The 27,623-nt window shown below is 43.5% G+C and overlaps 2 protein-coding genes across 4 annotated transcripts in view; one reads left to right on the forward strand and one right to left on the reverse strand.

Annotated features, from left to right (window-relative positions):
* On the forward strand, positions 1 to 21,727 carry LOC101158483 (serine/threonine-protein phosphatase PP1-beta catalytic subunit). Its single transcript, XM_004080021.5, has 8 exons — positions 1 to 266; positions 17,188 to 17,319; positions 17,394 to 17,624; positions 18,874 to 18,978; positions 19,730 to 19,801; positions 20,890 to 21,041; positions 21,112 to 21,246; positions 21,331 to 21,727. The coding sequence occupies exons 1-8, from the start codon at positions 215 to 217 to the stop codon at positions 21,433 to 21,435; spliced, it is 984 nt and encodes a 327-aa protein (XP_004080069.1). The 5' UTR covers positions 1 to 214; the 3' UTR covers positions 21,436 to 21,727.
* Positions 19,985 to 27,623, reverse strand: part of LOC101158235 (equilibrative nucleoside transporter 2) — a 15,240-nt gene continuing 7,601 nt past the window's right edge. For 2 of the 3 annotated variants that reach the window (XM_004080020.5, XM_020711790.3), the window contains exons 7-13: positions 27,522 to 27,619; positions 26,103 to 26,172; positions 25,263 to 25,417; positions 25,051 to 25,153; positions 24,318 to 24,403; positions 24,039 to 24,238; positions 19,985 to 22,571 (exon numbers count right to left, since the gene is read on the reverse strand). In XM_004080020.5, coding sequence (XP_004080068.1) covers positions 22,460 to 22,571; positions 24,039 to 24,238; positions 24,318 to 24,403; positions 25,051 to 25,153; positions 25,263 to 25,417; positions 26,103 to 26,172; positions 27,522 to 27,619 — 824 coding nt within the window. In that variant the 3' untranslated portion in view covers positions 19,985 to 22,459. Of the gene's footprint in view, positions 22,572 to 23,009; positions 23,172 to 24,038; positions 24,239 to 24,317; positions 24,404 to 25,050; positions 25,154 to 25,262; positions 25,418 to 26,102; positions 26,173 to 27,521; positions 27,620 to 27,623 lie in introns of those variants that run through there. The other variant, XM_078936671.1, reaches the window with a different exon arrangement.

Consider the following 27,623-nt stretch of genomic DNA (forward strand, 5'->3'; position numbering starts at 1 on the left):
ACAGTAAGAGGCCGATGTGATGCTACCGACGTAAAACGATTTCGGTTCGATCCAAGATACACAAAAAGCCGAGAGGTAAACGATCCGAGGGTCCTTGAACGCAGCGGGAGATGCCTTACTGGGAGGAGGCCGGCAGCGCTCGCGGCGAGGCGGGTCTTCTTCTCCACCCTGCCTTCTCCAGACTGCGGAGGGCTCGACTGCTTGTTACAGAAACATGGCGGAGGGGGAGTTGGACGTCGACTCTTTGATTTCCAGGCTTTTAGAGGGTGAGTTTATCGAGCGTTATTGATCAGATTCTCTTGGTTTGTGTGTTGTTTTGACCTGAACAGTCTAAGGCTACATTTCGTGTCGAATCGGGGAGGAACACACCCGGTTTAGCTAGCGTAGCCCGGTTCTTGAGTGAAAAATACTAGTTTTTGGCTGAGTGGTAGGTACACCTATGTGTGTGTATTATCCGTCTTTATTTTACATTTAAATATATTTTTAATGTCTTTTGAGGATCTACTTTAAGTGTAGTTTTGGGAGCAGTGGCGCTAAAAGTTGTAGCAGTGGCTTTTTGTTTGAGGCGGCACCCTAATTGGGCTGATTGGTTTGTTACTTTACTGCTGTTTCCTAACTCAGTTTTAAAGTTATATCTACTTTTTTTTTTACTTTAATGACACAACCTCTACAATATAGAACCAGCTCGTGCTGTGAACGGCAGCTTAACTAAATAAACTAAGTAAAAGTTGGGTGCAATACACGTATGTAAGTGGTAAAAATGTATACATCATAGTTCCACATATTTTCTATTATCTATTTTATCTATTAATAATTTTATTTTGGGGGATCAAGGGATAACACAAAAACCAATCAAAAATTAATTTTCCTGTTTCATACTAATCAATAATGGAGGGTCCATTTCTTTAGGAGTAATGCCTTAAACAGGGGTGGGCAAACTACGGCCCGGGGGCCACATGCCGCCCACCAAACTATTTAACAGGGCCTGACAAACTAGAATAAATTATATTGATAATCCTTTGTGATGTTTTCTTTTCTGGTGTCCTGCAAAAATATTGACCTTTAAGTGCAGAAAATATTTCTGCAAACATGTAGTGTTAGACGATTTTTTTTTTTTTTTTTTTAAGTTCTCGTGTTCTTTTCCGCCATTTTTCCAATCATTCAAGTCTGGGTTTTTCCAATTTTTTTCAAATTAGAGCACAGTTTTGTCCATTGTATGATCAAAACACTCCACTGATCAGCTTCTGGATCTGTTACATTTTAAAACTGTGGCACCCCCAGTCCAAACGTTGGCCCACCCCTTGGCCTAAAATCTCAGCCACTTTTTTTTTCTGCGTACAGAGTATCCGAGTACTTTCAAAGAAAGGCTGCTTGTCTAGTAGCATTGTTGTGTTTTTGCTTGGCGGTGGTGGATGACTCACAGCAGCTCTAAATAAGGGATCCCCACGCAGATGAAACCATTTGTCCGTTTCCACGTACCGAGAACACGGCATGTCTCTGTCCTCGCTAAACTTTTACACGGGCGAACAAAACGTCTTTCCGTTTTCCGGAGTTGGTGTTCTGGAGGAGTTTACCAACCGATGGGGAGATGTTGTACATAAAAAAATTTTACTTTCCCCATGATGCGGTTAAAACCTTGATCGTTGGCTCGTAGTTTTGATTCTGTTCAATATATGGGAAAAAAATACACATTTAGAAAAATCCTTTTTTTTAGTTTGCAAAAAGGCAAGTAACAATGAAGAAAAAGCTTGGACACTTTCAGCGTAAACATACCCATAAGCTGTGGGGATGCACGCTACCAAAGAGCAACCAACAGTTGTTTCACCCCTAGGATGATGCAGCTCATGGCATTGATGCAAAAAGGATTGATTTGAACTTTTGAGATGGTCAAAAGCCAAATCCTACACCTGATTTGTTTTGTATTATCACAATTATTTTGTTAGTTTTTTTGGCAGGAAAAAAAAAGATTTGCTCAGAAAGAAAATTATCAAATTTTTTGTTTTTAGTGAATTTGGATTCAGCAAAGTGCTTTTAAAGACCCATTCCAATGAAAATGGTGTTTTTAAACATGTTCTTGTAGCATTTTTCTCACGATGGAGGACATGTATAAAGAAAATTAATCTTAAAACTGCATTTCTGTATCAAAATTTTGAGGAATCAGGAGCAGATAAAAATAATAAAAGCAGTTTGGAAAAGGTCTGTTGTGAGGCAGTAACTGAAATGGAAGGGCCAAAGTCTCCCTGCTCCGCTCTATTCTGATGCATCCGCTGTCGGACAACTAGATCTATGAACGTCTTTGTTATCCTCGTCTGAGCTGGAATCTGGATCCACGCTGTACGGCTGGATAGCTCACATCGCTCGCCACTTTTTGCTGCGTCGCTAATGTTTGCTTGGGGTTGTAAGGGGCTGTAAGCTAGCGGGAGAGAGTGTAAACAAAGGGAAGATGGGATATCAGCGGAGGGCCAGTTCCAAGCCTCAACTTGGAGGTGAAATTCTGATGGACTCCTGCCGCTCTGGAGAAAATCTGTCTTAAAAACGTAAGAGTTTTTTTTTCTTTTTGGCTAAAAACTGCATAATCATAATTAAAAGACCGCTTAGGAACGAAAGTTAAAAATGTAGGTGGAGTGGGATTTTTAGAAGCCCTTGGGTTTGGACTAAAGCAGCAGACTTGAATGCGGTTGATGCATTTAAGGTAGTTTGAAACCTTAATGCTGCTGCTTTCTACTTCATCAAGAATCATTTGGGTTTCTTCGTTTGCTGCCTGATCACAACTACTTGGCTCCTTTTTTAGTTCTGTAGAGGAAATACTTCATTGACCGTTAAACATTTAGTCTCATCTGGTCAGGATGGTTGCACGTATGTCATACTCTGGTCACGTCCTGTGACTTCACCAATGTCTGGAATGGAGAACCAAGGTCTGACGGGAGTCCCTGTCCCGTCACATTGTTGCTACAACCGTGAAGTTTCAAACACTTCCAAATCTAGAGTAGCAGCTCTTTGACAAGTTCCAAACGTTGTTGTTTTTGTTCTTCACACTTCAAGGGTTGACTCCTTTGCTCCAGTGCAGCCAAGCCTTTCTGCAACAACTCCAGCAATTCCTGTTGCTTTTTCCGGCAGCACTGCATTAGCCAACATATTCCTGCACACAGACGCACAAACAGAGAGCCTCCTCATCTCTTACTAAATGTCAACAGCCACAGCTGTTCCGGGCAGAGACCAACCTTCTCTTTCGGTAACTCCGGTTCAGGGCTGTGGGTGCAGCACTGAGACCTTTCGTTGTTTTTCTGTCCTCAAACTGGATGTTTTTAGACGTCATGCGACACTAAGAGGAGTGTAAACAGGGTTAAGATATCACTTGTTCGTCAAATTAATGTTAAGCTCCAGGAACAATTCATTTGGACACAATTATCAGCATCATAAAGTTGTATTCTTCTGCTTTCACCACTATTTGAAGAACTCTGTTACTTTTTTGCCAACTAAATGCAATCTCACAGAAAGAAAGACAACTTTGAGTTTAGAAGTTAGTTTAAATTCTCTTTTCTGTTTCCAGATTCTTGAGGGGAAAAAAAGGATCTAGAAAATCATGTAGTTGATTTTATGCGTTCAGAAAAGTAGCAAAAGGCTTCTTTTATACAATGAAAGCCGTTGAACACAGATTAGAGCCGACCCCTGCTGCTGGGATATTCTTAGCAGCGCCATGAGATCGAGATGCTTACTCATTTGTAAACAAGCACCAAATCCAGAAACTGCAGTGGTGGTTCTGAAGAAACAAAACCAAAGTTCTGACCTTAAAGTCCTTCTCCAACTATCTTCTAAACTATTTTCAAAGCGTTCCCTGGGGTATTTTAGTCACGATTATGCCGTTTTTAGGCCAAATAAAAACAAAAATTGTCGTTTTCTAGGATACAGTTTCTGCAGGAGGTCATTAGAAATTCATCTCCCAAGTTGTGGGCGGGGCTGTTTGCACAAGGCAACTCCGCCCCCCTTCCCCTCCTCATTGGTAGGAGCAGGGAGCTTGTCGCTCGCCCAGTGTGTTTTCCACATCACAAATACAATATTTTCAAGAAGCCTTTTTGTCGCCTGCTCCTGATTCACAACGATTTCAATAAAGAAAAACTCAGAAATGCGATTTTTAAATTGAATTTTCTCCTCCATCAGTAATATTCTGCAAAAACGTGTTTGAAAACACACATTTTCACGAAAATTTACTCAGGCAAGGACATTTATCTGTAAAGGGAATGTCACAATATTTCACTTTTATGGTGGTGTTTTGAGGAGCAAATATGTCCTCGAGCAGGTTTTCAGTTTTGGGCTGACGAGCTGAACTTGATGGACTGACGACGTGGTTTTCATTCAGGAAGGCTTCTCGGAGACACGATTGCTGTTTTTGTTTTTCACTGAAAACAATTTTGTTCTTTGCAGCTTTTCCTTTAAGTGGAAGCGTAAGCAGCACAAGCATTTACAACTTTAAAATCCTGTTTTTTTTTTGTTGTTGTTTTTTTTAACTTATGCTGCCTTTACTTCATAATTACATTGGTATGTGTTTGACTTTCATATTTTTTCACATTTCTATTTATTTATTAAAATTGTATTTATGTAATTTCTTTTTCTGCTGTAGTTCAAACATTTCCTGTTCCTGGAGCTCATTGTAGTAATGATCCTTGAGGATAAGACAGATTTTTTTAAACTGATTGAAGTAGCATGTTTTTAGTCATGTAGCAGATGTGAATTACTCAGCTGTCTGTTGTTTTAGGCATCTGAGCTGATGGTTTCCTTTTTCCTTCTGAGTTGTTGTGCTTCTCGTGTTATTGGTGCTATACTTGATGGAACTATCTAACCAGGAAATCACAGCAACTCGGGGCTTTTTAAAAATGCCACACATAACCCGTCGATGTGTAAAGCGTAAGTGAAACCACCTTTTCTCGACTGTTTAGCGTGGCGGAGGACGTGGCAGCAGAACAAATACTTAACCGATGTTTTTCAGTTCTTTACTTGTCTCAATACTCTGTTCTTGTTGACTGACAGTAGAGACACTTTCTGTGGTGTTCTGCCTTGTGAGTTGACGTGTTGTGCAACCAGAAATGTTTTTCATTTTTCTTTGAACTCTCAAGAGAACTGCTCCATGCTGCTCTCATCACTTTAAAAAACGGGGTTTGTCCATTAAAACTATTGTTGTTAGTGAAAATCCCAGAGGATCAGCTGTTTGTGCTTTACTCTCAAGCATTCAAAGCCTCTTAAATCAGTTTCTTTATTCAGTTTAGACTTTAGCAACAGTCCTAATGGCGCAAATGAATGTAGCTGCTCCCACGTGGTTGGCCGGCCAATTATTTGCAGCAATGTGTGCTTTCTGGATTTTTTTCTTTATTATTGTTTTTCTATATTTAATACGTACAAGGCCGCACTGGTTTTAGGGCACAGGCACGTTAACACATCCCGGTAAAACATGCATGCTTGTGTGTGTTTTTAAAAAAGGCAGCGGGAGCAAAACTGAGTTTGTTGTGATTTCTTTTTTCTGTCATTAATCAGGATCCAAAAATCCATCAAAGTCCTCATCTTCTGTATCTGAAATGAACAGCCGGGCTAAATTTCTATCAAACACGCCAGGTTCCCTTTGGTGATTGTCAGAGTCCGTCTCGTAGCCGTGCGGCTCCTCATGAATGATGCCGGCTTTTGCGAAAGCTCGAAGAACAGAGCAAGCAGACACGTTATCCCAAGTATCTGCAATCCATTCACAAAGTGTGGCGTAACTCGCCCGGCGCTCCCTCCCAGCAGAAGGGGTGGAAGATGGACAACTATTCATTGTAATCTGCTGGAGGTTGCTGCGCCGCCGTAGTCCTTGCTCGGGTGGAAAGACGGCAACGTTTCATAAAACTGAAGCATCGAGACGGACCTCCTTGAAAATGTTCCATTTTCATTTCCTCTGCAAGCGTTACTGTCTTCAGGGGAATGGTGACTGTAGAGACGCTTCTCCCAGCTGTTCTCCGATCCATCGCTCCAGTCGGTCTTCCAACTCGGGCCACTTCGCCTTGTTTCCGCTGAAACTCAGCTTTTTGTCTTGTCTGAGTTCGTTTTCCAGCTTCCTCCAGGTGGGAACCATGGATTCCTTCATCTTGAGTTTTCTGGCAGCTGCTCGATTCCCATGTTCCTCCGCGTAGCTGATAGCTAGCAGTTTAAATTGTGCTTCATAAGCGTGTCTCTTTGCATTTTCAGGGTCGCCAAAACGATGTTCTGCATAATGCAGCAATTTTGTACTATTCATGGGGGTGTCTTCTTTCACGTCCTCACTTCCCTCCTTACCGTCCTCATGCTGTCCTCTTTACCGAAGTTGGGCAACAACACATACGGTGCACCGCAGCATAGGGCGCTCCATACATTTTGAAGAAGATTTAAGACTTTAAATGGTCATGAAAATATGGTGGTTTGTTTTCTTGTAGACCTTTTGTGCTGTGTCGTCCTGCAGAGAGGATCACCTGGAGACATCATTGATGACACTCGTCTGCGTGGTTTCCAAAGGCCGTTATGCCTTAACAGTCATGGTTTTAACATACTGGAGAATAAGAATAAAACCCTTCTTTTTTGTTTTGTTCTTAAGAGTAGTGTCCTGTTTTTCGTGATGTGAATTTGTATGGCTGTGCGGCGTTCAGGCTGCTGCCGTGGCACTCTGTTATGGAAACAACAATGGTGGTGCCTGTGTGGCGAGGAGTGCTCGGCCCCTGGCACCAAACACGGCATAGAGCTCTCACCCAGGCTTTTCAGCGTCCCAGCTAAGCTTCGCAATAAACCTCTCTCTTCTGTTCACTCCCTCTGCTGCTGCTGCCTTCAGTTTTAGTTTCCTTTTTTTTTCCTCCACTTTCCCCACTCCTGCGTCGTCCTGTTTATTTCTCCCTCGCTCTGTCCTCTCAGTTTCATCCTTTCTGTTGCTCCACAAAGACATTCATTCACCCCTGACATCAACAAAACCGCCCCCAAAATGCAAAACCTGCACACACAAATGCCACTGTGAGGATGGGATTTCTGCATTAGGAGTTTCTTTTGAAGTTATGTATTTCATTTTCTAGTCACTGAGGGTTCAGTGTTTTCCACTGCCCCTGTGTGGGCGAGGGTTTGATGGAGTGTAGGGGAGCTCCTGGCTTCTCGCCCGGGTGTAGAAAATGGAGGTGGATGGCTAAAAACGGTCTGATGGAGCATTTTTTTTTGGGTTGACGTTGTGAGCTGCAGCTGAGACTGAAATATGCACGAGTCATGCCTTCTTAAAATTCATGGGGTTACTTGACCCAATAAAAGTTCCCTTAAGTGTCTTCTATATTTTTGCAAACTTGTCAGAACAGCTATTTTGGCAAGTGTCAGCATTAAACAGCTGAAGCTGAGGAGAAGTTGTTTTCACTTTTTGTTTTTCTTTTCACCAATACTGTATTTTGCCTTAGTCTTATTCATTTTAATAGAGCCTGTTTAACGACATCTTTGAACCAAAGCCCTAACTTTAAAGACCCACTGTGATGAAAATGGTGTTTTGAACATGTTGTTTTCTGATGGACAGATGTAATGAAAATGAAGCTCAAAATTACATTTTTGAGTATTTCTTTATGCAAATTGTTGTGAATCAGGAGCAGCTGAAAAAATGCTGTTTAAAAAAAGATTATAGTTGTGACCTAGAAAATCAATGGGTGCTCCATTCTGATGCATCCACCTACAGACGTAGATCCATGAACGTCTTTGTTTTCCTTGTCTGAGCTGGAATCTGGATCCACACCGTACGCCTGGATAGCTCCGAAATCGCTTGGCTTTTTTGTTGCACCTGGGTTGGTGAGGGCCTGTATGCTAGCGGGAAAGCTCTCTGAAAAGGGGGTGGGGTACCTACTGTTGGCAGAGAAAGCCAACCGTCTCGCCCAGAACTTCTTTTTATTTTGCCAAAAAAATGGCATAATCATAGCTGTTATAATAGAGCAAAAGATGATCGGAGTAGGGCTTAAAATCTTCAAGGCAGAGACAACAAACCCAAAGAATGTATTACTACTAGGGCTGCACGATATGAGGAAAACTTGCGATATGCGATATTAGTGATCAATAATGCGATAACGATAAATTTGCGGTAAATAAACAAATAGAAAAATAAACAAAAACATCATTCCCATTTCATTGCAACAGTTTAAAAATTATACTCCAAATGACCCTCATCGACATGGGGGACAAACGTCAGGGTGGCTAACCCTGGTCCTCAAGAGCCTCAACCCTGTCTGTTTTCCAATTCTCCCTAGACTGCTCGATAATAACCAAAATCAGGTGTGTTCAGTCAATCAGGATGTAAAATCACTTGAGTCAGCCAATCAACAGCAAGCTGGTTAAGGAGAGCTGGAAAACAGGCAGGGTTGAGGCTCTTCAGGACCAGGGTTAACATAATAGGCCTCCATCTGATTGGTCAACAATGGGAAGGCGTCCATCTGATTGGTCAAAGCATAAAGGGATTTATTTGATTCGTTAAATGCTTCAAGCTGCTAGAAGATTGTTTTAACACATTTTGGGTTTGCGATTTATTGCGATATTCGCCGTCTTTTGCGATATCCATATTGCAGAGCTGGATATTGCGATAACGATAAATTTGCGGTATATTGTGCAGGCCTAATTACTACCTAACTGGAGGAAAAATGTCGCCTTTTTGATTTATTTTACAAAAGTATTAACTAATCTTCATGTTCTCAAGTTTTAGTGACGGCTTAGAAAGAATCGTGGGATAGATTGGCCTTATTATACCCATCGATGAAGAGGAAAACAGAGGTGCATTCTTTGACTTTGTAAGATAAATCTTAATATTTTGGACAGCCCACTTCATGTTGTAATCATCTTTAATGTGAACAGTTTGGAGTGTGAATGAGGGACTTGTTTTCATTTCATTCCCCAGTCTTCAGTTCATGTTTCCTTTAGCATTTAATGATAATCAAATGTTTTACGCATTTGATCGTACCAAGTCGGGTTTGTCTGTGCTGGAGGATGCTAACACCACGTCACTTGGCTGATGACACAACACTGACTACGTACAAGCATACATTCAACTGATACTCAGTTGGTGCCTGCTGGGTCGGCACAAAGCGTTGCATGTAACTCGGCTGTAGACCTGGATGACTGGATTAAAAATGCCACGTGAAGTGGGATCCTGCACAGGCATATGGCTCAGTCCAGCTTTGTACCGATGAAGTGTGTCCTTGAGAAAGTTCTTGAAGGAGGTTGATGCGAGTTCACGCGGTTCTCCGCCAGTCCGGCACCATCTCGGCTTCTTGGCTTCTGACCCGGAGCGAGGCCTGGCCCCTGCATAATGGTCTCCTTCTCATCTCATAACGTGCAGCTCTGGAGCGTATGAGCACTCCCTCTTTAAGTTGACTGACTGCTTCCTCCTCCTTCTGTATGGCAGTGCCCATATATGGTAATGCCTTCCACAGACAATTATCTTTCACTTTCTCCCCCTCTTCTGTTTCTGGGACACACTTGACACAAACCATCCGACTTCTCTGTGGACTGAACCCCCCTGCTTCTGCACCACCCAGTCATGTAGACTTCCAACATTACATCCTTCTCTAAGGCGTTCACATCTGTCACTTTTGAAGTCCTTGACCTCCCGGGACGACAAAAACTTCAGGCCTGTTTTGAAAACTGATCAGACGAGTCTGTCAATGCCGTCTGCCGGTTTCCTCCTCCCACCCACATTAACCATACACATACATTGAGGTGTTTTGTAACATTACTTCGGTGTGGTTTAAAAAGTAACTCCTGAGTGAACACTCCATCCTGTTCTGTCCAGATAAATAATGATTTAGGATTTCTGAACATTAGCTTAGTTAGAACTGATACTGGTTTGGTTCCTCTTTAGTTGAGGACTGTGCATCTTTGGCTGCAGTTCAGCAGAGTCCATCTCGGAGGTTCAGAAGTTCCCAGGAATGCAGATCTCCCTGTAAGGAGGGGAGCGATCCAAGCACAGCTTTTATCTGATGTGAGCTCATTGCTAGGAAAAAATGGTGGCCCGTGCGTTTGAGCATTTCAGCAGAACGTCTGACAAAGCAGAGGCTGAGCAGGAGCAGCGTCTGGTGTAGTAGCTCAAGAAGACAAAGTTTACAGCTTCCAGTGTGTGACGATGGACTTGAACGCACCACAAACACTCAAGCATCTGACTGAATTATTGTAAGGAGGATCAATTAATCACAAAACAAACCCTACTACTTACAAGACAAACTGGGGGACTTTAGAGATTGTTTATGACCAAATAACAAAAAAGATTGGGGGGAAAAAAAGTCTAGTTATTGGAAGCCTGTATTGTGAAGTTACTTAAACTAATAAGAAAGTAGGAACTGTTTTTAGGGGTGATTGATTAAAATTTAAGTTGTTTTTCCTGCTGCATTGCCAAGAAGAAGGTACCTGTACCTTTTGGGTAATTTGACTATGTAAATATTTACATTTTGACTGATATTTACCTAATTCTTGAAGAAAAAGAAAAATAAAATTCAGCTAGTGAACTGATGGATGCTGTTAAAAAAGATAAAGGAAACAATATAAAAAGACATCCTATAGCTGAATGAATCAAATATTCTTTCTAAATGCTCTATTCTTTATATAGTTGCATGTGCTGACAACACAACCACACACAAATTATGATTGGATATTACATTTATTAGCCTGTGGAGGTCTGGAATCGTACTCGAACACAACAGGCTGATTCAACTTGGATGTAATGTTTTTGTGGCTCAGTAGTGGGTGTGGCCTCCACATGACTGTAGAATTACCCTGCAACACCTGGTAATGCCTCTGATGAGGTGGCACATGGTCTCCTGGGGAATCTCTTCCCACACCTGGACCAAAACATCCGCCAACTCCTGGATAGTCTGTGGTGCAACCTGGCGTTGGTGGATGGACGGAGACACAATGTCCCAGATGTGCTCTATTAGATTCAGGTCTGGGGAAGGGGCAGGTCAGTCCATTAGATCAATACCTTTGTCTAGCAAAAACTGCTGAAACTCTTCAGTCATATGAGGTCCAGCCAATTGCATCAGCATACGGCCTCACAAGCGGTCTGAGAATCTCGTCTCTGTACCTAATGGCAGTCAGGCAACCTCTGGTGAGCGCATGGAGATCTGTAAGGCCCTCCAAAGAAATGCCACCCCAAACCATTACTGACCCACTACCAAAGCGGTCATGTTGGAGGATAATGCAGCAGAGCGTTCTCCCCGCTGCAACTCCAAACTCTGTCCCGTCTGTCACTGTGCTCAGTGAAGAACACCAGGCGCCAGTGGTGAATTTGCCAGTCTTGTGCTCTAGCAAATGGCAAACCTGTTGTCTATTCCACTTGCACAATAACACGTGAAATTGATCGTCAGGCAGTGTTGGTTCCTATTTGGGACAGTTTGATTACACAGAAGGGTGATTGCTATACGCTTGAAAACGACACAATCATAACTAAGACAACTAAGACAGGTGGGAATGCTCTGAGTCAAAGTTTAACATTTAAGTCAAAGTTTTCCTGAATTAAACGGATAAACCTGATTTGAGTTGAGCCATCAGTCTGTTGGAAAGATTAAACCGTTTCTGACGGTGACTATAGGTTATCTATGATGCCAAATGTGTTTTAATTCTGCAGTTAAATTCTGTTTGTGTTAAAAAGGCTTCAGTAAGGCACTGGTGTTTGTGTTCTTGTATACAGGAAGTTAAGTTGTAACCGAGATGTTTTTTTGACGCTAAAAAGAAGTAAAATGGTCTAAAATAGCATTTTTTAATTCAATTGAACACATGCTCACTACCTTTCTGTGTTGTAATGATGAAAACATAGATGGTTTATAAAATAAATGTACATACATTTTTTTTTTCCAAATGACAAATCATTCAAACAAAATGCATTATAGTTTATATTTCCCCATCCAGTGAGCGATCTAGTGCAGAGACTTCTGGGAAATTTCCAGGGACCTGGGTTTTGGAAGTGTTAGTTTGAACAACCCCCAAAAATAGGAAATGCCGTATAAGGGGCAGTAAATGGTGAGGAAATTTGGGCAAAACGGGGGAGACAGAAAACTGGAACCCAAGAGGTCCTGACTGTTTGAAAAACCTTTAAGACCGCGTCACACAGCCCCTAAGCACACTTTGCGCATTTTCCACACATGAAATTTCTGTCTTGCTTGACCTATGCGTCATTTCCGTCATTCATAAGAGTTTCTTGCGTTCATCATTTGTCGATGTGCACAGATGTCCATCGAAGGTTTCGGTCCGCTGGTTTTTACGTGAATTCAGTTTTGAGCTGTTAAGAATTTTTGGTTGGTTGAGAATTACGCAGTTTATGCGTATTTTATCTGGTTTATACACAATTATTACGTAAATATTTAATTGTAGGAGATTTTTGCGAGATGCATACGCAAATTTGTGGTTTTCCACAACGTTCCAAGTGTGACAAACTGACTTTTCATGCATGAACCACCGATGTATAACTTTCCTATGGCGTATACGCCGCAGAATTCATATTAAGATTACAAAACGGAAACGGTGACTAAAGAATTTTGACTTTTACTTTAATTGACGTGTTCTTTGCATAGTTTATTTGTTCTTCTTCAGTGGTTTTAATTCATCTATGAAAATGTAAAGAACTACAACTTTTCTCACTTTTTCCCACATATATGTACGACGTATTTTCATCCGTGCGATACGCGCAAAATATACGTAGTGGCTGTGTGACACGACCTTTTAGACTGCTCACCTTTCGGCACATCATGTTAGGGATCGCCACAGAAAATCCGCCTTAACTGATTTGCACAACTGGTTTGCCAGAGATTTTTACCCTGTATTTTATCCGACCTGGGGCCAGGGACAGACTCGGGCCCCCTTGTGGCAATGTAGTTGTGGTCTAGCCCCAACTTCACCCACCTTGGATGGAGCTCATCGTGTCCCTGGGAAATGAACCTTGATATCTCGTGTGCCCGTCCTGCATTTACCAACTGAGAAATCCCACTGCCAAGATATGAAACTTTATATTATGCATTAAAAAGCACAACGTAAAGAGCTAGAAGGCTTTTTTTTTATCTTTTTAGGGATCAGAGCGACAGAACATTGGGAGAACTGAATGGAAGATTGGAATCAATCATTGAAGAGGAAACTGGTTTCTCAGTCACAAACCCAACTAACCTTCATCATCCTCTCTGAACAACACACTCCTCTTTTGCACGGATTAAGAACAATAAGATCTACAGGAATAAGCCTGACGGAGGCAGGAAGGTTCTCTTCCCATCCAAAGAATGTTTTGATACATTTCCGATACTATATAACAAAAAGTTTCAAATTCTACCTTTTCCACGCTAAAACAACGCAGAGAAGTTATTATCCTTCGAGTTTAGTTTGTTTCACAGATGTGATGATTTGTCTGACTTCTCCATATAGAAATCTATTCATTCTTCAATAACTGTTAGACTCTACAATGACTCCTAGACATTGGACAGTAATTATTGTTGGCATATATTTTATTTACTATATACATATATGCTGTTTTTATTAGAGCTATTGTGCCAAAGTAGTTTCCCTTTTATGGGGTCTATAAAGTATTATTCTATTTAAAAAAGAAAAAAACCGTAGTTATTGTATTTCCTCAGCCAGGCCTTCATTTCTGACATGTTTTACAGAAAGTCTGGATGAGAGCTTCGTCATGTCTGAACCTGCAGCACGAGACACACCCGAGATGCAGACGCCTGAATCAGACTCATTAGGTTGAATCTGATTGGCACTTTTTGTTTGGATGTAATGTGTGTGTTCGTCACTATATGGGTTAGGGGTTTATGGGTTTTAACCGTGAGTTGTGTGGTTGTGGACGCTGCTGTGATGCTCTGTACAGTAGCATGGAGTGTGTGGACTGAGGAGGCGCCGCTCCGTCAGAGGACGGGCTCCCCGTTCTGCTTTGACGCAGGAGCTGCTCTGCTCACCAACACCTTGCTGGCCAGAAAGTGGTTTCTCTCGGTTTCCATGGTGATGGGATGTGGGTGTCTCCCTCTTTTCCTTGGGCGCTGAAGCCGCAGTGCTGTGGGGACGGAGGATGCTGGGATACCTGGCTGTGCACATGCTCCGTATGCCGTGACACAATGTCAAGGTCACTGACTGTGTGTGCGTGTCCTGCTATGATGAGGCCTTCCTGTACATCAGCTGAACAGATGTGCAAACACGTCACTGCAGAGATGGGTGGGGGCGATGGGGGAGTGGCCACCCCAGCGAAGGGGCTTTTCCTACAAAAATCTCTGATCCTTTTCTTATGGTCACTTATAACTTCCCCTTTGTAGTCAACCAATCACCACAAATATTTACAACAATTCTGATGAGCAGAAATCTACTGTATATGAGAACTGGACTGAGTGCCCCTTCGTCCCCCCCCATGTTCTCAACAGGAAGTGCCCGCTGGCTCCAAGAGGCCAAAATCCCAACGACTCCTATAGAGAAATGAACATCCTATTGGTCAGACAAACAAACCGTTCTTTCTCTGATACTTTTTTTTAACACGTTGTTCTTTTGTTTGGCCCGCCTTTAAGTGCTAAATCAATTCAATTCAGTTATATTTATAGAGCCCAATATTACAACAGTAGTCGTCTCAATGGGCTTAATACCATAGTTATGGGTGTGGCCTTCCAACAAGCTCACTGCTGATTGGTGAGCATCAAAACGATGAGTCAGACCGACTCGGACCAATCACTGCTTACGGACGACGTCCGGCTCCGACATGCGGCAAAAAATGGCGACGGGATGAACTTCATTAGGTGGGAGCTGGAAGAAAGGCCCTTTCTACACTCGCTCAGTCCAGTTCTCAGATACAGTCAATGCTAGCTAACCGTGGGGGTGTTCACATGCTCCAAAGTCAAAAATAGAAGGCTTGTGTTGCACTTGTGCGCACACACACACACTCGCTCCTCAGGACTCTCGACATACAATCCGCCTCTCCTCACCAACCAGGAAAAGTTCCTGGGCTGGAAGCCGTGACGTTCCTGAGCTCTCGTCTGCGTGAGCCCCTTCCAGGGAGTTTCCAGCTCTCCGTGGGGGTGTCGTGTGACGGGAGCAGCTCGCTCGGCTCCGCTTACCTGCAGCGTGACTTTGGTTTATGAAACTGAGGGTTTGACACCGCTGTGTTCCTCCATCAGCAGCGTCTTTATGACTTTAAATGAATGTCAGGCTGCTGCAAAAAAATCTTAGAAAATATCAGGAAAAAATGTTCTGAAGTTAAAGTGAATGCAGTCCGGCAGCCTCTGGTTTCAGGATTTTCTATTCCTGGAGTTCATCAAGTGGATTTCTTCTTGAGAATTTGATCCGTTGGTAGAAATATCTAAACTTTGTAACCTTGAACACTTTTCCTTTTGTTATAGTGTGTAAACAAATGACTCCATATAGGATTTAAATGCAATCTGTCAAACCGAAGTTTAATCTGAAAGGTTTGCAAAAACATTTCATTATTTTGTGAAACATGAAAGTCTCCTGAAACTTTAGGTGCTGCTCGTTAACTTTGTTAAGTAGGGAATGGCTGTGGTGACGATGCACAGCAACGTTTCTCAGGACGATGGAGGACATCATTTTTGAGAAAACTCAGTCCCCAAAAAAGCCTGCCGTTTGAAAAAGCAATCAGAAACTGAAGTGGGCGGGGCCAAAGTCCAGTGCAGCCATGAATAGACCCCTGAGCGTCTTTGTTTTCCTCGTCTGAGCTGGAATGTGGATCTAAACAGAGTAGATCCCATATTGCTCCACATTTTTGCTGCAGCAGTTGTGTTAGTTTGGGGTGGGGAGGGGCTGTAAGCTAGATGGAGAGAGTGGCAACAAAAGGATGCTGGGATATCAGCGGAGGTCATTTCTGCGCCAACAGTTCAACCCACAACTTCTTTATGAATGAATTAAAAAAACACTAGGAACACTTTGACAATCGATCAAAAGATGATGGGAGTTGGACTTTAAAAGATCGTGAATTTAACTGAACAACATAAGGATATAAAAAGTATTTAAGTGTCTTCAATTCTGGTCTCCATTCTTTCTGGTCTAAGGAGGTCGTGAATCGCTGAACCTCAGCTAGCTAGTTAGCTGATGCTCCTCTGTGAGAGGGGGCAAATTCATTGGGCAATGTCTTGAACAGGGGTTACTTACAGTGGTTAACGGTTTGAGAAAGTCGCCAATAAACGGCACTCTTTAAAATGAGATTATTATTATTGATGAAAAGAAATCCTTAAATTGACCCTCAGTAAATCAGTTGACACCCCATTTCTGATCAGATGACCATGTATGTCATCCAGGACATCCGTGTGGTCACTACCCCTCAACAGTGAGAGGATGTTTTTTTTATTTTAAACTTTATTGAACAGTTTATCAAAGTACAAAACACATCATCATGGATATCATCAGATGCAAAAACCAATGTTGTCTTTCCAAACCGCTTCAATGACAGTATTAGAAATAACAGGAAGATGGTTGGCGAAAGGAAAGCTTCCTGATCAGAAATAAATGGCTTAAAACAAATAAAAAAGATTAAATATATATCATTTATAAAACCAAAGGTTTTCTCAGAGGAGGGGATTAATCATCAAACAGAAAAAGCACATCATGTTCCAGTGTTACATGCATTGGTCGTGAATAGATTCATAAAATTGAAACCTATTTATCATAAATCCAGTAAAATTGGGATTTGTTTTTCTTTCACTCTGCAGTTATGTATGTCAAATTTAGATTGGAGAAGTAACAAATGAATCATCAGGTTTGAAATGTACCATAATGTTACGGTTTAATTTGATGTTTACAAAAATCGGTTCCAAAATTCACGAGAGAATTTACAAAAGTGGAAAAGGAGAAGAAAAAACTACAATTATTTTCTACATATTTTAGAATTATGATAGAAACATATTTGTGGGGTAAATGTTGTGCAGAATTTTTTAATGTATTTCTTTAATTTTGTTATTTATATCAAATGTATATTTTTTCCTGTTTGTATCATTTAAAAGATTGTTCCAATAGATTTCTCCTTTAGGTGTAATGCTTCTTTTTTCACTTAAAGTATTGCGTATATATTTGTTGTTGCACTTTTTATTGAGAATATCCATACCTTTAATGATAAAAGAAGAGTTTCTTGATATTTAAGGTGAGATGTTCTCCTGAGGGGAGAACTTTCATCACGCGTGTTCAACATGTTTGATTTAGGAACCTGTCCTGTTCCAACAGTGAGAGGATGTCGTCCAGGGAAGATCGTCCAGATGACGGAGGCGGAGGTGCGCGGCCTCTGCATCAAGTCACGGGAGATCTTCCTCAGTCAGCCCATCCTGCTGGAGCTGGAGGCTCCCCTTAAAATCTGCGGTGGGTTGCCCCGTCCATGAACGCGCACAGGCCGCCGCCTCCTGCAGCAACGAAATGTGCTCTGTCGACCTCAGGTGACATCCACGGCCAGTACACAGACCTGCTGAGGCTCTTCGAGTACGGCGGCTTCCCCCCCGAGGCCAACTACCTGTTCCTGGGAGACTACGTGGACAGAGGGAAGCAGTCTCTGGAGACCATCTGTCTGCTGCTGGCGTACAAGATCAAATACCCCGAGAACTTCTTCCTGCTGCGGGGGAACCACGAGTGTGCCTCCATCAACCGCATCTACGGCTTCTACGACGAGTGTGAGCCGCCTGCACAGAGCCTACACACTAGGGGTGTTGGGGGGGAAAAAACATCGTTTCTGCGATATATCGCGATAGTTCGATTCAAAATGCTGTCAGGATATTTAACGATTTATGAGCGTCTGATTCTTTAAAAAAAAAACTTTTTTTTTTATTCACTTAAACCTCCGACCACTAGTTGGCAGCAGAGCACACAGAGCCTCTTTAAGCAGCTCTATACTCACAAAACTATGACAACTCTCAGTGAAGCAGCTTGATTTGTTGCTATGAGACATGAACTACTCAGTTTTTACTTAAGATGGGAACCAAACCAAAACTCTGTGCCAAGCTGCTGCCAGTATTATAGAAAAATACGGGTTGCTGTGCTTTTTAGCGGCTCAGATGAGAACGAGTGAAGCAGTGCAGCTGCACAGCGACTAATAGGCTAATGCACGTAGCACCAGGCAAAATACTGTTGGCAAAGCGGGCCAAAGTTCTGCAGAACCTTCCAGCAATGGATTCTAGTTCAGCGACCTGATGGATCAGAGGGATGAGTACAACGCTCTGAAAAATGGCCAACGTCACGGCGATGAAATACCAGTTTACTTCCACGTGTGAGAAAGCGTGGCTGCAGCTGCAGAGCAGAATGTGATGTACACAAAGCATCTTCGCCACATTAAAGCGTCTCCTTCATCCTTTCATGCTGCCTCATCATCACACTACATTGTTTCTGGACAGAATCAGTGTTTTGTTTTTGTTTTTGAAGCGCCGTTCAGACTCCTGAACTGTTTAAAAGTCCTGGAGAAACGACATTAATGTTGAAAATAAACGGCACTTTCTTTCCTCTATCATACCTTTAGAACATTATTGGTTAAGGCACATTCATTCTATTTTTTTTTTGTCTAATACTGAAATATATTTTGTCGTCAAAATACTTAGTGTTCCCTTTCTCTATTTTAAGTTACCAAAATAAAAGCAGTATACATTTGCTTGGGTAAAAGTAATTTATTTAGATGCCTAACATTGTGATCCTCAAATAAACTGATTTTTACGATTTTATTATAATGATGGATGTATTGATAATCAGGTAGTTTTTTTCTAAGTCATTTAAAAAGAAAAAAGGAATTGTGCTCCAGTACAATATGGGGATACGTTCGGTATCACCACACACCTGCCAACGCCCCTAGTAGACGCTGTAGGAAGGAGTGCAGAGCCACGACGCTGCGTTTGGAAGTGAAAACGATCCGTCTGCTCCTGTCTTCATCCACAGGTAAACGCAGGTTCAACATCAAGCTGTGGAAAACGTTCACCGACTGCTTCAACTGCCTGCCCATCGCCGCCATCGTGGACGAGAAGATCTTCTGCTGTCACGGAGGTACTTCTGCTCCTTTTTGACCTCCGGCCGGGTTCATCTCAAAATCAGCTGCTCTGCGTCCAAATGTGCGTCCATAAAGTAGAAGCTCCAGACAAATGTGGGAGGAGCTACTGTCAAAAGCTGTTTGCCCTAAGGCTTGTGCTATCCTAGGCACATTAACGTTGGGAGTTGGGTCATCTAGACCCACTAGACAGTGCTCTGACCTATTTTCTTCAATGATTTGTGATCTTCACTGGTGTCCATGGATTACATGAAATCTTTCCACGTTTGTCCTGGTAGGGAGAACACGTCAATGGAAGGGTGGGGTCATTTTGACCCCACAAGAAAGCACAAGGGCTAATACAAACAGTGACTGTATATCTCATTTACAATGCATGGAAGACACGGATCATTGTGAGAGATGGGTAAACGTTGATAATCGCGTCCTAGTGTGGGTCTTTGTGTGGGTTCACGTGGGGGGGAAGAAAATGATTACAACTTTCAGGATGAAAACAATCGAAATCATTGGACTCCACCCACTGATGACATCATCAAGGCGTCATGGGCCAAAGCCGAATCCCTGATTGGTTGATGCAAAGTGAATTCTGCACATATTTGAACCCTGGAAACATTGTCAGAACTGTTGCTGCTAAACCGACACTCAAATGGTGCTGCAGGACCAGCGATGGCGTTTGCACATCGACGTGGCGCCTCGGACGTGCGCATCGTGTTTGTCGTGAACGCAGCTTTAAAAGCAGGACGTCTCCCACAGGTTTGTCTCCTGACCTGCAGTCCATGGAGCAGATCAGACGCATCATGAGGCCCACAGACGTCCCCGACACAGGTAGCTCAGCGTGCACACACACACGTGCACGCACACACATGTGCACGCACAATCACACAAAATGTTTCTGGAAGGTGAGCCTGCTGCTTTTAGAAATAATCCAAGATCAGACTTTAAATGCAGGCGTCTGAGTTTATCCTAAAGGGGAAAAACCTGAAAGAGAAAGTGAACTCTAAACTGAAATGACTTTTTTTTTTTAAACTTTATTGTACAAAACACAATTTTACAAGATAAACTTCAAATATGCCAGCTGAGCATACATGTGACATAAAATCATTTGAGGTTCTACAACCTTCAAACAAACATGCAGCTGTCTGATGAAGCTTTTAAAGATGCTGCTGAGATGCAATTCAATTTGTTTGATTAAAACTTGCCAAATATCATAATAAAATTAATTATAAGTTTTTATTATGAAAGGCACAAACTATATATTCAAATTCCAGAGTGAAGTTGGGGTGCATGTTTTTTTTTTTTGATAAATTGTAAACACTTTTTCCAAAAAAAGTTAATTTCAGTTCATCAAAAAAGATGGTTAAATGTTTCTGGCATGAATTGATTGATAAGGGGAAATTATTATTTATCATAAATTTTTGGGCCACACTCCAGCCTTTCCTCCAAATACTGTCGGCATCAAACCGTCTCCAGTGGTTTGTGGTACATGTACTGATAGACGACACATATTCCTAGGAGTAAAGCGGGTTTTTCCTGTGGGGGTGTCGGCTGCATCCATTGAGGGCATTTCTTCATTCCCAACAGTCGTTTTGGAAACGGCATCAAACACGACGGCTCACTCTTTAGACCTTCATGAATGTAAACTGAAGATTCTCCACTAACGCAGCTTTTGGAATGATGTCATTTCCTGTCCCCTAACGCCACCAGCTGATTCCTGATTAACTAGCCGCCCCCTGCATTAAACCTGACCTTATATGGGGGTGTGGAGCCTGGCGGCTGCCAGCTTCCCCTCCTTTTATGGTCATGGTAGGAACCGCCTGATGGGACGGAGCGGCGTGTTTTGGGTTTCTGGTCTTGGGTCGCCGGTGTCCGGCCTCTGGCAGTCACGTCTGACCCGAAACCCGCTCTCCCTGCAGGCCTGCTGTGCGACCTGCTGTGGTCCGACCCGGACAAAGACGTCCAGGGCTGGGGAGAGAACGACCGCGGCGTCTCCTTCACCTTCGGGGCGGATGTGGTCAGCAAGTTCCTGAACCGCCACGATCTGGACCTCATCTGCAGAGCCCACCAGGTACCAGAACCCCCCCTTTACCATGCTCCCTCATTTCTGTCAGCTCTCTGATGGCGTCTGGCGCCCCCAGGTGGTGGAAGACGGTTATGAGTTCTTCGCCAAGCGGCAGCTGGTGACCTTATTCTCGGCTCCAAACTACTGCGGCGAGTTCGACAACGCGGGCGGAATGATGAGCGTGGATGAAACCCTGATGTGCTCCTTCCAGGTACGGCACCCCCTCCTCCCCCCCAACGGCAGGAAAAGCTCCCGGCGCCGCCGTGACCGCCAACCCGCTTCTGCTTCGTTCCAGATCCTGAAGCCCTCTGAGAAAAAGGCCAAGTACCAGTACGGAGGGATGAACACGGGTCGGCCCGTCACGCCTCCACGCACAGCCCAACCGCCCAAGAAACGGTGAAGCAGAGGAAAGCCCCGCCCCCCCCGCGAAGAACACTGCAGAGGAGGAAGCAAACCCCCACCAACACTCTACCAAACCGTCTGCTCCAAGCTTCTCCTCGCCAACGTAACCGTTTTAGACGCGGATCCTGCTGTAGCACTTTTTTTTGTTGTGCTTTACCACTTCTCCTCGCTCCCCCGCCTGTACAGACACCACCCGTATGACTGACCATTGCTGGGTTTTCAATAAATACAGGTTAATTAGCCCCGCCTCTGCTTTTCCAAACTTTTAGTCAATAAACATAGATTTAAAAGGTTTCTGCTTTATTTGACGTGGGATGAAAAAACCTGCAGACGTTCTGTGTGGTTTAAAAACCGGAGCTGCTACAGTTTGAGACTTCAGAGGAAATCTGGCAAAAAGGGATTTTTTCATTTGAAGGAATGTCTGTGTAACCCAAAAATAAGGTTTACATGACATAAGAGAACCTTTCATCCCATCCAGAAATGCTGCTTTATCCCTTGTGCTGTCTTGTGGGGTCCAGATGACCCAACTCCCAACGTGAACATGTTGGGACCCACTAGACAGTGCGCTGAACCTTTTTTCTTCAATGATTTGTGATCTTCACTGGTGTCCATGGATTACATGAAATCTTTCCACCTTTATCCACCTCTGTCATGGTAGGGAGAACACGTCAATGTAAGGGGGGGGGAGGGAGGGGGGTCATCTAGGATAGCACAAGGGTTAAGGAGATGTTTCAGCTGGAATTTTAATTTGTATTTCAGAGGTGAACTCATCGGTTTTAATTTCTGGATCAGCAAAAAATCTGACGTTAAACAACTTTAAATGAATTCCTGTCTAATACAAAAACAAAGTAAAAAAGCTTTTTCACAAATCTGTGGCGTCCCTTTAACCATCTAAACTGCTTTCAGCAAATACAACTAAAACAGAACTTGAAGCACTTTTGGGTTTCCTTTTGAAGATTCCCTTTTTTTCTTAATAAATAAGGGAATTCCTTCCACGCAGCATGAAGTCCCACAATGCACCACTACACCAGAGCCCTGAGCAGGAAGGACAGCGACGCTCCGATGGACAATCCCAGCGCCAGGAAGAAGGTCATCAGCGCCCCCGCCGTCTCTGCGTCTTTGGGATCCACCATCCTGACGGGAAGCAGACGCAGCGTCAGAATCCACGCTTCGCTACAATCATGAACACCTGGGATGGATTTATGAAGCCCCATCATCCGTCACCAGATAACCTAGTATTTATATAAAAGACTGAATCAGGAGCGGAAAAAAAAGTCCTGAGGAATAAATCCATGAGCATCAGTTTTCCTCAGAATCGTGGACGATCGGTCGCCATGTTTGTTGCACCGCTAATGTTGGGGTCGTGAGGGGCCGTAAGCTAGCTGGAGAGCGTTTCCAGCAATGGGGAGGGGAAGGGTGGGCGGGGTTACTCCACACCAACAGTCCCGTCCCGAATTCCACATGAACTCCTTGCTGCTCTGCAGAAACTATGTCCTGGAAAACGACGGCATTCTAATGAAAAGACCACCGGGAACGTCTTGAAGGCGGATCAAAAGACGATCAGAGTTTCTAGATGTCAGCAAGAATGATTTATTTACATATGTAAAAAGAAAAAAGCTCCCTAAAGTCTTTGAATTACCATAAATACAGACAAATGTTTAGCACGGAATGGACACGATCTTAGAGGCTCCGCCTTTCTCTCCTTGTGGGCGTCGCCCATTTCACAACGTCGACCTAGGCACGAAAAAAAAAAAATCCAAACTTTGCAAAGACGGATGTATATCGTGGATATAAAATGAAAGTGTTTAGCCGATCACAGCTAGCCTGGGGGCGGAGCTGATTGCACAGACTCTTCCTGGAAGGGGCGGTTCCTCACTTTGTGATGTCACAATGTGAGAACACACTGGTTTTCATGGATTGGGAGAGGCTGGTGTTAAAAAAATGCGAGTATTCCCCTAAATAAACTTCCTGGTTGAAAGAACGTTAAAAAACAAACAGCTGCTCAAATATAATATATATTGAGTCAAAGAAGACTCAAATATTTATTACGTTAGAGGAAAGTCATGCAGCCTAATCTGAGTAACTGATCCAAAAAGTAGTTCACAGGTTGTTTTTCTTAGTTTGGATCAAAAATACTGCTTTAGGGTTGTTGCTTTTTTTGTAAGGAACAAACTTTATACATACACTAAAAGCTCAAAAAGTTGCTTTTACATGAAATAGATCTTTTTAAGGGGGAACCAAGGAGGAAGCGATCGAAGATCTGGAGATTCAGGTCCTCCTCAAAATGTGCTGCTTGGCTTCATCTTTGAGGCAAACTGGGAACTCTTCAACATGAAGTTTAAATGCAAAAATAATGTCTGCAGTTCCTCTGATGCCCCCTGCTGGTCATGAAGGGACACTTTGGGGATTTTCCTAACCCTGAATTTATGTCTGAATAGATAAAAAAGCATCCATCCTTTTATTCCTGGATCTAAATCAGTGATCTACGGTGGATAATCAAAGATCTGATTTTGATCAGCCCTCCAGCAATGAGGAAGCTTTGTGTCCCCTCCCATATCAGGGGTTCTGGTGGGCCATCAGAGATGGCGGCGTTGAACTTACTGCGGCCCGTACGACATGGAGAGGCACACCAGGTAGCCGCTGGACAGGGAGAAGAGAATCATGATGATGATGAAGGCGGCGTCGTGCGTGAAGAAGGCAGGAAGGTAGTGGCGGGGCTGGACGTTGCACAGCATCAGCAGCGGGACGAACGCCACCCTGGAGACGACCAGCGCCGGGAAGAGGCGGGACTCTTTACGGGGCTGCAAGCGGGAGGAAGGGGTTTCAACCAAAGTGGGATGAGGTTTGGTCAGTTATGAACACAAATGGAGGTTCGCTCACCCAGCGAAACATGGAGGTCGCCGTCCGACCGAGCCAGTCGCCGATGTTGAAGGTTAGGAAGCAGCAGACGGAGGCGAAGTAGAGCTCTGAGGGAAAAACGAAAACACGTCTGAGTCTGAAAGCTGCTCCACCTAAAAAGAGGAATTAGGTCTCCATAGATCCACATCAAGACAGAGTGGAAAAGAAGAATTGAAAGAATTCTGTTGTTACTGCTGGTGGTACCATAGTCTGGGTCAAAGGTCAGCCACCTTTACCCCTCAAATAGAGGGAAAGAGAATGCCTAGAGTGTGCAAAGCAGTAATCAAATCAAAAGGTGGCTACTGTGAAGAATCTGCAATATGACATATTTTCAGTTGATGCCTTCAGTGTGAATCTACAATTTTTATAGTCATGAAAATAAAGAAAACTCTTTGAATGAGATAGTGTGTCTAAACTTTTGGTCTGTACTGTATATCACCTGTTAGAACCCGGTTGGCTGTATAAAAGACACCTGTCCACGACCTTAAACAGACCACAGAGCTGTCAACAGCAGGCCTGCCCATCCTGGTCCTGTAGAACCTACCACCCTGCCTGTTTTCCCTGCACTTCTGGTTACCTGGATCAGGTGTGTTCAGTCAATTAGGAAACACCGGAGTCACCAAATCAGCAGAAAGCAGTGCAGAACTGGGACAAAAGGTAGACTTAGTCTAAGGAAAGCAGAGACACGATTGGACGGACAAAAAGATTTTTTTACCCCATTTTCCAGGAAATGTGGTTCGAACATCCACAGTGACGGCCGGGAACACGGACAGAGTGACGGAGAACACGAAGGTCACACAGAAGGCCATCACCCAGATCTGAAGGACAGGTGAGACCGCCATCAATCACCTGAGCCAGCGTCCAGACGCTCACAGCAGGTCCGGCGTCCAAAGTCGAAGGCGGTCCCGGGAAGGAAAAGCGCCGTACCTTTTTGAAGACCTCCAGGACCGAGGCTTTGGCCTGGACCGCCTGCTGGGGCAGGGCGGCCTGCGTGGTGGCGTCTGACCTGCAGTCCAACTCTGCTTCGGTCTTGCTCGCTGCCGTCAGCGACCCGTTGGCGTGACCGTTCATCTTGCTGTTGTCTGCAACAGTGAGGTTGATGGCTGGTGAGGCACCGAATACTCTGGAGTCAGATTTAAGTGAATATTTCAGCATAGAAGAAGATATTTACCCTCCAGAGAATATTTCCTTGGTAGGATTGTACTCTTCTGTTTACAATTTACTCATATATATACCACATATGAATGTAGACGAGATTGGGCTTTTACTTTGAAATGCTTAACGTCGTACATCGCACCGCGGTCATCATTTTAATCAGGATTTCCTTCTGCCTATGAGTTCATCTGGCAGTTTTATGTTGTTTCCCCCTTAATTATTTCACCCTCAAAGTAAAAGCCCAACGTTCTTCTTCTCGCCTCGCCAGCAGCCTGTTCTTGCAGCAGCGCTCAAACTGAGACGTGAGGCCCCCCCCCCCCCCCGTATGTGATCGCACGTCACTCAAGTTCTAACCTCAGAAACTGTGGAACAACTGTGGATCTGTGCAGCCGGCACAGAGCCGGCCTTTGTCTGGACTCATCTGATAAACCTTCAATCCTAAACAGAGCTGCTGGATCCCTGAGGGGGAAACCCGTTCTGGGTGAATCAAAGTGACCACACCTCAATGATTGGGTCAACCGACCTAACGAGATAAGGCGGAACTGAAGCGATTCTGGTTTGTGAAAAGCAAACAAACGGCATGAATGACCGACGGGGGAGGGGGGGGCTCACCCTGCAGCAGCTCGTCTCTGGTCTCCGTCTCCTCGCTGCTGATGCCGTTCAGGAAGAAGCGAGCGAACTCCTGAATGAAAAACCAACAACCGAAACACGTCAGGAACCAACGGAAGCAGCAGCAGCAGCAACATCCCTGTGACAACATCATCATCATCATCATCATCATCAACCCTGCAGCACTAAGCAGCAGAAACTGCTGGGGTGTTACTCTGGTTAATCCAGCAGCCGTTCAGGGTTTAAAAACTGCAAGTTCTGTCAGAAATAAGAAATAAAGACGTTTTTTTTTCTCCGTCTTTCTATGAAATCGTCTCAGAATTTCTCCAGTTCAATTCCAGCATTTTTTTTAACTTTGTGATTAAAAAATACATTTTTTTGTGTTTGTGTTCCTACATTTCAGTACAAATATAAGACGAATGGACAATGTTTTTATATCTGCAGGACTCATGTTAACCAAATTCCCGCTGGGATCAAAAGTTTGCGTCCATCTGATTTACTTCCTGATTGAATTTCAGTCAACACAAAAATTTTCACAGCTTTCCTGCATGAACTCTGCCCTCATTAGTTCACCGTTTGGGGTCAAATCAGGGTCATCCTGAAGTGGGAGAAAAAAAAAAAAACTAATACAAGATTTTAACTCAAAAGTACACATTAGCTAGGTTTCCATCGACTATGAAATTGCGCAAATTAAATGTGCGATAATCAATTTGCTTAATGGAAACACGACAATTTCAGAAATAAAAGTTACTAACTTGTGAGCACCAGTTATTTTTTTACCTCAATTGTTTTTTTCTCTCTTTAATGTCCCTTTAGGGGCTCCATATGTTTTCATTGAAAAGGGTGAAAAACAAAAGAAACAAAAGCTAAAATTTAAAATACATTCCTTGAAAAGCATCAGGAAAGAGCGAGTTTAAATAATCCCACCTCTTCAAGTTTGAAGTTCAAAACCGTTTTTTTCAAATTTACAATCTGGTTTTTCTTTCTGACGTCTGATCCTGATTTGAAGCTGTTTTTTCCACTTTTGGATGTTAATGAACTTTGTGCCTGTTGAAGTCATGTCAAACACAAAGTGATGACACCGTTCTTCAAAGGTCCTGCTGATCCCACATGTTGTCAATCGGTTGCATAAGTTTGGACTTCCTCCCTCGACCGCAGCGGCTGGTCTCTGTCAAAGACGGCCGCCTGAAATAGCGTGTCTGCAGGAGGGGTGGGGGGGTCTGGGTGTCGGATCGGACCGAGTCCAGAACATCCCGGAGCAGTTTCTGGGTCTGCAGCAGAAGCTGCTGGACCCGATCAGAAACCTTCATTCGCAGTTTTGATGGACAGAAGTCGACTCTTGCAGGTCATAAACTCCTAAGTGGTTAGGAAAGACATGTGTACTTTGAGGCCAAATGCATTGTGGGTAAGAGGCTCACGGACCAGGCGTGGCAGCATCAGGTAGCTCAGGAGGGTGACCAGCGTTCCCACACACGGAGTGATGAAGTAACCCAAAGCCGCCGACTCAAAGTCTGCTTCACCTGT

The sequence above is a fragment of the Oryzias latipes genome, chromosome 18 (assembly GCF_053564925.1).
Source record: "Oryzias latipes strain Hd-rR chromosome 18, Olatipes_Hd-rR_3.1".
NCBI classification, from domain to species: Eukaryota; Metazoa; Chordata; class Actinopteri; order Beloniformes; family Adrianichthyidae; genus Oryzias; species Oryzias latipes.

Excerpts from the sequence above, each read along its gene's own strand:
- LOC101158483 (XM_004080021.5), top strand. The coding sequence starts at position 215 with ATGGCGGAGGGGGAGTTGGACGTCGACTCTTTGATTTCCAGGCTTTTA. Across the intron at positions 17,320-17,393 it reads GGCTCCCCTTAAAATCTGCG|GTGACATCCACGGCCAGTAC; the intron begins GTGGGTTGCCCC and ends TGTCGACCTCAG. Across the intron at positions 19,802-20,889 it reads CACAGACGTCCCCGACACAG|GCCTGCTGTGCGACCTGCTG; the intron begins GTAGCTCAGCGT and ends CTCTCCCTGCAG.